Below are 14,012 nucleotides of genomic sequence, written 5' to 3'. Positions count from 1 at the left end.
AGGGACTGCAGAGCCAGGAAGCCTCACTGCCTTTCCAGAAGCATCATTTCCTGCCAAGCAGGTGGCATCGATCCCCATAATTCACCCTACAACGAGGGGAGGGGAAAAATAGGGTTCAGTGCCTGTAAGCAGAGCCGCTTTCTGCACTACTGAGATGCCAGGTGCTGCGGGGCAGAGATGTGACACGCAGCATTTTCTGGCTGCGCTCCCAATTCCTGGCTGGGGGTCACTCAGCAAGCTGCAGTCGCTTGCACACCACGGGGCACAGTGACAAAATCTGTTCTCAGCCCCCAGCTTGGCACTGAGACCTCTCAGTCATCGCTGATGTCAGGGTTGTTTGCAGAGAACAGAGGGCTGGGGTTTATTTTTCCATTCCAAGCTAACTAGTTTTCTGGGGAGGAAATATGAATATATCTGTATTATTTTGCCCACTGGCTGCAGCCACCCCAGCAGAGAATGAACTGCAGAGCCCAGAGCTCCCAGCCTGCAAGCCGAGGGTGCAAGAACTCACCCAGCTCATTCTAGGGCTGCAGTGCAACAAATCTGAAAATGCTCCTCAGAACTGCCCATCTTTACTTTTTGTTATTCTTAATTGCTTTCTCCTTGCCATCTCAGCGAGAGCATTGCCACTTCCTGCACCTCTGTGCTCACCGTTACTGCTATTCCTCTGCAGTCGTTGCAGTGAGCTGAGACGACTTCTGCTTGGCACCAAAACACACACACAGCAAAACAATTTTCCTCTCCTACCACTTCAGCCTAAAAAATTCTCTGACAGATCAGTTGGACACCAGCACAGGCTGCCCAAGGGGGGAGGTAGAGGTGTTCCAGAACTGTGGCACTGAGGGACGTGGTTTAGTGGACAGTGTTGGCAGTAGGTGGACGGTTGGGTTGGATGATCTTAGACGTCTTTTCCAACCTCAGTGATTCTATGAAACTCCATCTCTTCTAGGAATCACTCTGTGCTGCTCACAAACAATCTCTAAACACCCAACTGTCCTTTATAAGCTGTGTTCTGTTTTGTTAATGTTTCTTAGGAACATAAGCAAGAAAACAATTTCTCTCTCTTTTTGCTAAACTCTGTGTAAACTGAATATATTAAACTGTTTCCATGTTGTTCATTATAAATCCTTGTGAAGGATGCCCAGAGATTTGGCTGGGATGTTCTTTTATTACCATTTGAATGCACATAATAAATCAATATGAAGACCTATTAGCGATAATCACTGAAAATACAAGACTGTGCTTTAAAGACAGTCAATTATACCTTAAATTGCAATCTTTTGGAGACAGGAACAATATTTTCATCTGTGGATAGTCCAGATAATCAGCACCTATTAGAGCTATTATAGCAGGAATATTTAAAAATTACATGGAAAAAAAAATGGCTTTTTTATTTTAATTGAAATGAGTTCAGTGAAGCTGAGCACCTGTTGCACTGGCAATGCTGCATGGTGCCTGCTCCTATCCACCTCATTCACCTTCATGAGTGCTCCCTGCTCTGCTCTGTTTGAAGGGCATTTTTAACCTTTCTCCATCAGAGGGCTCCTTGCTTTTCAGCTATTTACCTGTTTGTTTTCTCAAATTTTTGGGATTGCTCCCAACCTTTCCAATATTACCAATGGCACTGACATCCTCTGATACCCACACAACTTGTCCAAGAGATCTTGCAAGGAATTTTCCCTTTCGCTGCAGTTTGTATGGCTAAACCCACTGATACCAAACTGAGACCAACAAGTTGAAATAAAAAGCTGCCCTTCAGTGTGCTGCAACCATTGATATTTGTTTCTGTATATCTATTATATGCCTCTCTGGAGGTGCCTGTGGCCACGGATAGAGTCCTGGGCTGCCTGCTCTGGTGGGGGGCAACCAGCCCATGGCAGGGCAGTTAGAACTGGTGATCTTTCATGTTGCTTCTAACCCAACCATTCTATGATTCTGTGATTCTGTGATGATTGTGAAACAAGTCTCCCATGAGAGGAAGCCCTGAACACCTTTGTATCATTCTTGTGTAGACTGAGAGCAATCCACTAGCACCGAGAGCTGGTGTTGAAGTGGCAGGAGGATCCATCCCAGGGTGCAGAGGGTGAACAGAAGTCTGTTAACTCAGTAAAGATGGGAAAGGAAAAGCCATATGAGAGCAGGATGGAGAAAGCAATCTTATGGATAGAAATGGAGATGGAAAGCATGGGATCTCGGAGTGCCATTGAGATGGCAGCAAAGCTGCAAACTCACCTGTCTCATTTGAGAAGCAGGTTTTGTGAAACTTCCCCATGTAGAACTCCAACCCGATGATGGCAAACATCACGATGGCGAAGAAGAGGAGCAGCCCAATCTGAAGCAGAGGCACCATTGCCTTCATGATGGACTTGAGAACGACCTGCAGACCTTCAGGGACAGGGAAATACAGGTCATCAGGGAGGGAAGGAAAATGAGGGCTGGAGCAGGGGGGTGAGGCAGGGGACACAGGGCATCTAAGGGACAAATTAGGACTGGAATTCCATGCAATGCTGCTTTCCTGGGGTGCTGTAAAGAAACCTTCACACACTCAATATTTCAGACACGCAAACAGGAAAGTTATCTTTTTCTGATCTCCTTTCTTCAGATCCCAGATTCAAAGGTCTCTTAAGCTTCAGAGACTTGAAAGGACTTTAAAAGGACATTCCCTGCAGTTGGTGGAGTCCCCAAATTCAGCCGGGGGCCAAACCAGTCCCTTACAGCATCTCCCCTGACAGTGCCAGTTGCCTGAGGTCTGCTTCCACAAGACCAGCACAGAAGCAAAAGGAACAAAACCAGACTCGAACGTTCTCCCAGGGTTCTCCATCTATAGCTTTTTCACAGGCACTAAAACTCATTTTCAATTAAAACCAGGGGAGATAAGGCTAGAGAGGCAGGCGAGATGGAGGTGTCAGATAACGTCATGCAGACGCACATAACAAAATAAATTCAGCGATAACTGGCAGCTGAAAGCCACCTTGGTGGCCTGCTGTAAGGTGCTGAGAAGGAAGGGTCATCGCTGTCTCACCACCTTACACTGCTGAGGGCAATCTGAGGGCAATACAGGATTAAAAAAAAGCATTGAGATCTGCTGAAGAGGAAAAAGTACCTAGAGTGTAGAAGAAAAGCATATAAGATGATTGTGTGAATGAGCATTGAGTTTTACATTTACTACAGGGGGGAAAAATACACAGTGCTCATCAGTAAATCAAATAATGCCATATGGGAAAATAACGTTGCCTAAAGAGGTGGTGATGCCCCAGCCATGCAGACACCCACAGTCAGTCTGGACGGGGCTCTGAGCACCTAATGGAGCTATACGTGTCCCTGTTTATCACCAGGGGTTGTACAAGATGACTTAAAAAGGTCCCTTCCAACTCTAGAAATTCTATGGTTATGATTGTGCAGGTCCAAGGCGTGCCAGCAGATGGGAGAGCACATCTTAACAACGGCACCCCAAGGGATCTCAGCCCCTAGCAGGGACACCAGGGCCTGGCGTTTATATAAACATTTATATCATCACTTGAGCCCTTTATTTTTTTTTTCCTCGACACTCAGTGAGCTGATACTTGTGTTGGCTGGAAGTAATTGAAGTCAAAATTCCCCAACTTGAGGCCCTTTTCCCCATAGCAGTCATCAGCAGAAGCAATATCTTTTATTGAAGTGACTGCAGTACATGGAGAAAGACAACAATATTTCAGGTGCACAAGGTACATCCTGAGCTCCCTGAATAAAAAATATATCAGATAATAAAATAAAATAAAAAAATCAGCTTTTCCCCAAGCTTTATTTCTCCAGCATCCTTGGACGCGGACACGACAAGCATCTCCTTTTTAGATGTATGTTAGTAAGTAGTGCCTTTCTCAGAGCTAACCAAGGACCTGACCTATTTGGGCATTCAGACTAAAGCCCTGCCCATGAAAGGATGCTGATCTGGGGAAAATTTGCTGTTAGTGCATAGCGTAAACCTTTGCTTCATATCTACAGCACTGGCATTTTGACCCGAGATAGCAGCCAGCCAGCAGGCAAGGAGTTAACGCAGAGCAGAGCATCCCCTGAGCTAAAGGGTTTCCTTTCACTGGCTCTTGCTAGAGAGAAGACCTCTCTGTTCCACATCCAGAAATGAAATAGGCTCCTGACATCCAACTGTGCAGAGCAAGTGGTGAACAAGAACAAAGCTTCATAGAATCACAGCATCTCCAAGATTGGAAAAGACCTCCAAGAGCATCCAGTCCAACCGTTCACCTCTCACCAATATTTCCCACTAAACCTTCTCCCTCAGTACAACATCTAAATGTTTCTTGAACACCTCCATGGTCAGAGACTCCACCACCTTCCTGGGCAGCCCATTCCAGTGCCTGACCACTCTCTCAGAGAAGAATTTTCTCCTGATTTCCAACCTGAATCTCCCCTGGCACAACTTGAGGCTATTCTCTCTCGTCCTATTGCTTGAAAAGAGCAGCAAGGAGAAGTGTTGGTGCTGGGTGGTCTCAGGCTATAAACAAGGCACGATTTATCCTCATCAGACTCTTCACATCAGCATGTAAAATAAACCAAGTTGCCAATGAGAAGGTAAGACCGAGTCCTTTCTCTTCCTTGCCTTAGGATTTTCTCCTCTGTGAGTTACTGGGCTGGTAAATCAGTCAGAAGTTCCAAGGTCAGGGCAAGGGGTCTGAAAGCTGTAAATTTCTGTTCTCAGAGCTTTGTATGTGAATTGAAACAGTTCAAACCCAACAACAAAGGAGCCCCAGGACAACACCCTGCCATGCACCAACGGAATCCAGGAGCGCGTTGCTACATCAGATGGCTGCACCAAAACTGGGACAACAAAAACCCAGGACCTTGAAAGCGTAAGGGAAGAACGTGTTGTTCGTAAAAGCATGTTAGACCCCAAAAGGTATCGAACCCATTTGGCTGTGAAGGTGGCAGGTTCATGGCACTCACTTGGGATTCCTGATACCAGCTTCAGCGGCCGCAGCACACGGACGGCTCGCAGGGTCCGCAGGTCAAAGTCAGTCCCAGCAGTTGCTAGAATCCTAGAGTTCAAAGAAGAGAAGAGAAAGAGAAGGGAAAACGGGATTAAATGCAAATTCCTATTTCCAAAGTGTGGGCGGGCATTTTTCAGGCTGCTTCAGTTTTTATACCTGTCATTCATTGGATCTGCTGAAAACCAATAATTTGCGTGCTCCTCCTGAGCTGCTGAGCTTGACTCAGACATGGGAAAATCCACAACACCTTCTTGTTTATGAGGCTGTTTGCATTTAGAGTGGATCTGGCTGTGGCCCTTACAGAACAGCACTCTGTACTTAGAGAACACGTGCCATTTTAAGACAGTAAGAGGGAAAGAACCCCGTCAGCTTTGCTAGAAATTACCTGTCAGAGCCTTTTGCAATAAATTCAGTGATCCCTCAGGTACCCATACCCAGTGTTTCATAGTATTTAAAGAAATCTCTGGTTATACAGTTTATCTCTGCAAAATTAATTTTTGCTCAGGGAATCTTATTTGAGGAGAACATCCAGAGAGTAGGGCGCATTTCCTCTGATTCTCACTGATATGCTCTGATATGGCTCTGAGAAGAAATACAGATCCCAAAACCAATTGATTCTTAAAAATGGAGTCATTTCAGAAAATGAAATCACATCGGTGTTTCAGGACGCAGTAAAGGAAGAGATATCAGAGTAATAGAATCACAGGATCAGTAAGGTTGGAAAAGAACTCTAAGATCATCTAGTCTAACCATCCATCATCAGCATTGCCCAGTAAATCATGCCCTTTGGTACCACATCTACAGGTTTCTGGGACACCTCCAGTGATATCCCCACCTCCAGGGCAGCCTGTGCCAATGCATCACCACTCTTTCAGAAAAGAAATTCTTCCTGACATCCAACCTGAACCTCCCCTGAAGAAGGACATCTACAGCTTGACTGGGTGCTTGGAGCCCCAGCCAGCCTGACCTTGGATGTCTCCAAGGATGGAACATCCACCATCTCTCTGGGCAACCTGTGCCAGTGCTCACGTAAAAAACTTCTTCCTTACACCCAAGCTCAATCTTTCCTCTCTTTTAGTTTGAAATCATTTCCCGTTGTCCATTTTCCTCACAGCAACACCCAGAAACACTCTGAGAAGTGTAGAGCATCCACAACGTTGCACCCAAGATCAGCCTCCACCTTCCCACGAGCCATTTTGCTCAGTGCCTGATAATGTGTAGCTGATCTCTCAGCTGAGTGGCCAGCTGCCATAAAAACACAAAGAAAATCAAACTCAACAAGAGTCATGCAGAAGGAGACATGTAGTTTTATTATGTAGTATGTATTACTCAGGACGTCTGGCAAAGTGGGCCATGGAAAATGTGGCCATGCAGGATGGGGCTGTGCTGAATAAAAGCCCTGTCCTTGACTTACTGACTGACATAGTGCTGCTGCCAAGTGTGGGCCAGGGAAGAGCAGGCTCAGCATTGCTGTGCGGAAAGGGCCAGACTCAATCAGCAGGAGGTGCTGGAGATCAGGAAAAAGCATGCTGAGATGCTGGATGGCAACAGAGGCAGCAGCAAGCCAGAACCTGAGGAGCAGAGTATCTATTCTATAGGACACCTGTTCCTGCATTTCCACGACCTGAAAATTCGTGTTACATCAGCTCTATTGGTGCAATTTGAGCAGAAGCAACAGGAGATGATTTAAACCAAGGGCTATCGTATGCAGAGAATTTAATTTTACTTTCTGCTCTCATGCCAATGATTTTGCTCCTCTTTTCCCTTCCTTCCATCCTCACAACATAATTGCTCTAAACCTCAGCAGCCAGGGAACCGTGCAACTTCACGCTGAAAGATAATCTTGAACATCCACCTCAGGTGTTGCTGCTAAAAGCACAATTAGTCTCCAGTGAGCTAAGATGGATTTGTGCTGTCATCAGGCAGGTTTGTGCCACGGGCTGAATGGGGGGGATACTCTGTATGTTCATTAATTTGCTTCTGAGCTCATCAAGGACAAAACAGGAGTGAGTGTGGGACACCATCAAACAGTCCCAGGGCATCAATGGCTGAAGGTCTTCATTCCAGTCCTGTCTTCTTCCGTGGTCTTGGTATTAAAAAAAACAATCTGGCAACCCTCCCTAGTCAAAAACCCTTAATATTCATTAATTCCACATCACTAATGCTGTAATTCCCTAGCTAAATAATATAGAGCACTCTACACCCCACCATCTCCTGTATTTGGAGAGCTGGTCCGTGGATCGTGTCAAACCTCAGTCTGATCTTCTGACCTGTCCATGCCTACATGGCTGAGCTGTAGCTGCCAACTCTATTCATGAATCAGCCACACTGAAAAACCATAAAACCCCAGTCAGATTTTGCCTAGAGAGAGAAATACACAGCAGCAAGCTAAACAGTGCCACTTCCAGTGAAAGAAATGGATGAACAAGGGTATGAAGTGGTAAAATAGACAACAGCTCTGGCTCTAAAAGCCCTCATTTGAGACTTGCAGGTAAGTGAGGCAGGTGGTGAGAAAGCCCAGGTGTGTACAGCCTTGAGGAATGCATTTTGCACAAGGAGGACCAGGTGCTGCAGCCTTGCAGGCTGTGCAAATAGTGGCTCTGGGAAAGAGACAGGTAGGATCTGGGGCTGACCGCAACAGCACGACTCATCCTGGCCTGGGGCTCCTGAGACATTATTAGAACTGCTTTACACCGACAAAAGGCTGTTTACACCAGCAGACACTTCTTGCCAGCTCCCCTCTCACAGCCTGGATGGTGGGAGCAATTGGAAACCATTGCTGGCACAGAGAGGTGGGGAGGGTCTGCTCCAACCAAAGCCTGATGGTTCACATCTCCTCTAAAACACACTGCAGCATTTGCATTTCTCTCTTTGAGTGCAACAATTCCTCTGTGCCGTTTGCCTTTTGTACAGGCTGGCCATCAGACCTTTCTTCCTCATATGCTACTGCAGTTCTAAGGATCTGGGCACGGATCCTGCTAGCTCAGCAGTGCTCAGGGCTGCTGCACGCTGCTCCTCACTTCAATGCTAACTCAGCTGCATACAGCGCTCTGTACCACCACCTCCACACTAACAAGCTCTGACATCTGCTCCCAGACACAAAGGCCAAATTTGTGATAAATGCCCAAAATCTTTTGTTCTAAGAAAACTTGGAATCGGTTATAAAAAGAGCTCATTCCTCTGGGTATAAAAGGATGCAAGGAACAGAGAGGAAGTGTCCTTCCTGAACATTATGCTAACATAAATAATTAGCAGTCTGCTTCTGGAAGTACCTGAGAGCTCAGTATTTCTCTGCACTGGTTCCACAAGACACATTACCACGCGATGCTGCACATTTCAGAGCTGCCTGATATCACTGCTATCTCCTGTTATCACTGTCCATAAATCACACTGGAGGCCACAAGAGATGCTCGCCAAAGAACCGGGGCTGACTGCGAGTCCAGCAGCTTCGGTGTGTCTGCTTGCAAGCAGATAACACAAAGCTACAGCAAACAGCAGCAAGATAAAGAACAGAATTATTAACAGTTCCAAGTAGGTGCCTCTGCTGGACAACACCAGGTTCTGCTAGAGGAGAAATTACTGGCATAAACATAGGCATTTTTAATGGAATCTTTTCGTTTGTAGTAAACTCTAGTCCTAGAAAGTAAGTGGAAAGAGCAATTTTTTCCGACATCTTATCAGAAAGAAAAAAAAAACCCATTCATAAGAACTGAGTCAAACTCTTCAGTGGGATTAGGAGAAAGATTAAATACTGATGAGACAGCTTTCCTGGAGGGAAAAAGAAGAAAAGAAAAAGATGCAGTTTGCCAGAAGTACAGAAGCCGCCTTGTGAAGAGAAATGGCAACCACCAAATCATACCCATGGAATCAACCCCACCTAACACAGACACCTTGACAGCACTGACCCCAAAATATGGGGCCACAGTGATTTCCACGTCCTTCACCAACACCGAAACCAATGGGAAGAAGGAGAAGTGGGCTTGTCCTCCCTATCTGTGACTTGAAGGAGCCAATACTGATGGCTGTCAGCTCTTCAGAAATATTGGCCAACCAGTTTAAAGATGCTTCCCCTTTCTATGGGAGGCCTGTGGCTGATTGCCATCTCAATCTGTGGTCTTCCCTTTGTATTTCTGTCTGATTTCTCCTCCAGGAGACAGAAACAGACCCCAGCCCTGTGGCAGCTGACACCACCACCAGGATCACTGGCACTGTGCTTGCAGTAGATGGATGTCTCAGTGCTGGAGAACCCACAAGCAGTCATCTAAACATTTGACAAATGTACAGCTTAAGTTTGTTGGGAAGAACTATATATGCATGTTGAAATGAACGATTCTATCAGAAAGTTTCATTGCCTTAAGAAAAAAAAAAAAGTCCTTTCAATTGATATTAAGCAGACAGGCCTTTTATTGGGTGCATTTTGAATGGCTCCAATGTCCATCCTGCACAGCAAATGGCTCTGCTCTGACTCAGGCACCAGCCCACTATCATCACATTCCTGGACTGATTACTTCAGATGCTGTAGTAGCAATTTGGAAGGAAATTTGGGGTCAGAATCAGGCCAAAGGACTCCTGGCTTTCTAGGTTTTAGGCTCTAAAGGAGCACTGACAGACATACACACCAACCAGTCCAATGTGAAAAGCATACACTCATGAAATACCAGTTCCACAAGGAGTCACAAAGTACACCTTTCCAGGTGTCAGGAAAATTAACATAAGCTTCATCCACAGGAAAATGAAAGGCCGTGACAAATGATTGAAACTGGATGTAACATCCACAGGTGCCATAAAAGCCTATTACCCAGCAAATCTGATTCTTATCATATTTCAGGCAACTTACAGCATTATAATCCTATCAGCTCTGTGGCACTCTCCAACAAGCAAATCCTGCTGCTCTGGTCTCCAGATTGCACAACCTCTGTGTTTGCCACTAGACCATTTTTCCTGACCCTGGAAGGAGCAGATGTCTGTAGTTATGGAGGAAGATGGAACATCTCCATCACTGAGCTGAACACTCAAGCAGCACCTCTTCCCCAGCCTTCCTTTGGAGCTCACAACCCGAGCTGCAGTGCGAGCCAAAATGAGATTGTGGATCCCACTGCCAGCCCTGCTTCTCCCAGCTGCAGCACAAAGCTGCATGCAGGCAGGGCTGAGAGCTGCTGGAAAGATGCCCTCTTTCACTCCGTTTGATTTCACGGTGCGTAAGCTTTATCTTGACTACCAATGACACACAGTCAAGACCAGGTCGGAGCTGATAAGTAGATGTGGCATGCTAATTGCACTGATTAATTCATGGCATGAACAGGTCCCACTGTTGGTTCCAGCACTCCACATCAGTGACGTCCCCACCAGCTGTCCCCAGGCCTTTCCATATGGAAGGACCCTGCTTGCCAGCTCTCTACCTCATAGCATGGCCAACACCAATCTCAGCATCCAAATACCTGCATGTCTAAGCTTACTCCTTCCCTTCAAAGCACACCTACAACAGCGTACAAAACATCCCAACTCTTTCCTTTGTAGCCATCACTGAATTTGTCACCGGCTTTCAGCATACAGAATGCAGCCTGGAAATCAGTGCAACCTCTTTGCATGGCAGACATGCTCCAGAGTCCTAGGAAGAGACACAGCAAAATGAGAGCAGAATTACCACTCCCCTCCCCAAACCACCTGCAACCTATTTTCCCGACTGTAATTCTTGAACCAGGCTCCAGGGAGATAAAAGGGAGAGGAGCATCTGTAGGCACACACTCCTCTGCTATAGTGAGACAGTCTGCAGCCAAGCAGCGTGCAGCATTCAAACAAAAAGAATGAGGTTTTGCAGAGCACGGGGCTGATGGCTTGGCATCTGCCCAGGATGAAGGGAGATATTCTGGTTACAACGATGCAATTACTCAAATAAGTCCTTGTTGCTTCTAAGCAGGAAAGACATCAACACACCATGGCACGTAGTATAAAAGGAGGCTCATTTGCTGTAAGCCATGGCAGCTGGCAGGAAAATGCGTGTGTCCAAATCATTTTACTGAGCATACACTGGGAAATCTGAGCACAGAGGAGTTAAAGCCATCCTGCACTTCATCGTGGCTGGAAAGTAGGTCATACCTTGAGTCTTGCTAAATTAACATTACAAAGGAGAGATGACTGCTTTCTGTCCTTGGAAATGGGCATCTGAGAATTTTGTTCCTGGCACCGGAGGATGAGGAGAGAAGGAACTGGGAGCCCAGAGCACTTTCCTGGCGTCCCACAGTCATTTGGGTATGGGCAGGAAAACAGAGGGGGTTAGCTCAGTAGCTCGCAGTCATAGAATCATAGGATGGTTGGGTTGGAGGAGACCTTAAAGACCACCCAATTCCAACCTCCTGCCGCAGGCAGGATTGCCAGCCAGCAGGTCAAGATTCTTAAATAGGAGAGGGAGGGAAATGTCAGATTCAACAAAACGTTCAAAGTGTTTTTACTTTATGTCAGAGAAGGAAAAAAAAAAAAAAAAAAAGAAAGCAGTGAAACACCATTTGGGATCATTTGTTCCACTTGTCAAATTCTAAAATGAACTATTCTGACTTCTAATGTGTTTTCCTTTTTAGCGAAAGCAATTCATGTCAAGCCTACAAATATTTTTGACTTGATTTAAAGCTGCCATTTGCCTGACAAAAAAAAAAAAAAAAGAAAGAAAGAAAGAAAGAAAGAAAGAAAGAAAGAAAGAAAGAAAGAAAGAAAGAAAGAAAGAAAGAAACACGAAACCTCAAATCCTGTGTGCATGAAAAATATCTCCCCAAGTAGATGCTAGATTTCAGTAAGTCAGGAGGAGTGTGACTGTGCTCTCTACTGGGCAAAGGGCAGAGGACAGCTGGTAGGTGGATGGGGGATGTGTTTTTCTGCCAGGTGGGCTAGCAGGACAGCGAGGACACTGCAGGTCTGAGTCACTAAAAGCACATCTCAGCCCTCCATCATCACAGGGCCCACCCAGCCTCCTTGCCAGGCTGCCCTGGGAGCAGTGACAAAACCTGCATTGTTTGGAACCAGAGCCACAACACCCTCTGCATTTGGCCTGGCCCCAATGATAGCTGTTCAGGAGCTGAGCAGAAAATGTCATCACTGTCAAATTACACTGGTGCTGGGGGAAGGAAAAAAGAAAAACACATACACAAAACCAGCCAACAGTGAGAGGTTCAGAACGGAGCTGAGCCTTCGCTCCTGGTGCAAGCAGAAGAGAAAAGGAGAGCAACATCATTGAGGGGCAGGTGCAAAGGAGGAAGAAAATATTTGGCAGTGCTGTGCACAGCAGTCAGGATGAAAAGGAGATCCTTGTATTGTTACTGTCTTTGTGGCCTCCTTGTACAGCTGGATTTTCTTCCCTAAGAGATTCTGCTAAGCCATGCACTGGTTTCTAGATGGCATGCATGGAGGGAAGACCTTCCTCTGCATCCATGTGCTCCGCCTCCTCATCAACCAGTGATCATCACCCTACCTGACCTGATCCACTTCTGAACACAATTGCAGGAAGCAGCACAAGGAGGTGGCTGATCTTTGGAGCTAGAGCCATCTTTCTCCTTTCTGCTCTGCCGTGGTACAGTCCTGAATTCCTAAACATTAACAAGTGTTAATGCAACACTTTGTCACTGCACCACTGCAAGATGTAAAGTGGCAAAAATGGATCAGCCATGCATTTGGCCAAACAGAGATCCAAAACAGCACACAAATTGAAACAGAGCCATCCTAGCAAGAGAGCTTGACCAGAACCTCAAAAACATTCTTTTTTTTTTCTTTTTTCCCTACAGTGTAGCAAAATGCTGACAAACAACAAGTCACCAGTATGTCATTGCCCCCTGCCTGCCTGTAGCCTAGTTGTATTGCTTCTTCCAGTGCAAGCATGCTATGCCCAATGAGAAACATTCAAGTCAGGCTGCTATTTGTATATCATGACAGATGACCATGGAGATGGCATAACTTGATATGCCAATCAAGCATCAACTGGGGTTAGTGGGTGTATGAGCACCCAGCACTGCCTGGTATTTCCTTACATTTCCTCTAGCAGCTGGGAAGGTCTTCTATGGGAACACAGCCTGGGTGCATCTGCATGCCTGGGTCTAGCTCATTTAATGACCTGGTTTTGGCACTGTGCTCATGACTTCTAGTTTAAGTCCATTGCAAGCATTGCAAGCAAGATGAGATGTTGAGCATTTAGTTCACAAATTCTTTTAGCTCATTACTTTGAGAGTGGATAGGAGCCAACATTGAACTCAAGAGTGGTTGGACAGCACACGGTTGTGTCATTATTCCCTAGATACGTGTCGAATGCCCCAGGCTGCTGCTCATGTTACACCATCACATCACACCCCAAAGGGTGTGCCAGCTCCCTCCTCGCCTGTGCCTTCCCGGACATCTTAGCTTGAATCGATGCTGGAGCTGAATTCAGCCAGACTACAACACAAAATGCCCCACATGCATTTCGCATCCAGATCTCCTTGCTCAGACCTGAAGCCTGACCAGCGTTCACACTCCAGAAATAAGTAGTCAGGCCCCAGATCCACGAAGCTAGATTGATAATTTCTGGACATGTAGAGAATGCTAATTATATTAGGGCTATTTGCATTGACTCCTCAGGTTTTGTAGGCAGCTGGTGTCATGTTTTCAAGCTTTAACCTACAAGACACGAAAAATATTCGCCTTCAAATGAAATCTCCTCTGTCATAGGGGTCTTGAAGATGAGGATTAAAGGCAACTGACACCAAAAGACCTGTAAGGTAATATCCTTAGTGCACACCTGATTGCCACTCCTAAAAGACATTGGTTTCCCTCTTTCATAGAATTCTTTTCCTTAATTATTATTATTTTCTGTTTTGGCCTGAACTATCACAGCAAATATGTAATGTTGTTCTAAGGAAAACACAGTTTGCCAAGACATCTAAAATATTGTGTATTCCCTCCATCTGCTTCTCCTAAATAAACCCAGGGCCTTATCTAATATAACGAGTAGATGTTGGCAATAATTGCATAGCCATCTGCACCGTGCTTTAAACCTGTTGCAAGCTGGGCTGT

The 14,012-nt window shown here is 45.8% G+C and overlaps 1 protein-coding gene across 1 annotated transcript in view; it reads right to left on the bottom strand.

The window, feature by feature from the left end:
- The window catches only part of CACNA1B (calcium voltage-gated channel subunit alpha1 B), a 260,232-nt gene that overhangs the window by 160,559 nt on the left and 85,661 nt on the right, over positions 1–14,012 (bottom strand). The window contains exons 5-6 of the mRNA XM_090121688.1: positions 4,939–5,030; positions 2,233–2,385 (exon numbers count right to left, since the gene is read on the bottom strand). Coding sequence (XP_089977814.1) covers positions 2,233–2,385; positions 4,939–5,030 — 245 coding nt within the window. The remainder of the gene's footprint in view (positions 1–2,232; positions 2,386–4,938; positions 5,031–14,012) is intronic.

Source organism: Phasianus colchicus, chromosome 19 (assembly GCF_987193195.1).
Source record: "Phasianus colchicus chromosome 19, bPhaCol1.hap1.1, whole genome shotgun sequence".
Taxonomy (NCBI): domain Eukaryota; kingdom Metazoa; phylum Chordata; class Aves; order Galliformes; family Phasianidae; genus Phasianus; species Phasianus colchicus.
The sequence above is the reverse complement of the archived record's forward strand: the minus strand, read 5'-3'. Positions and strand labels throughout refer to the sequence as shown.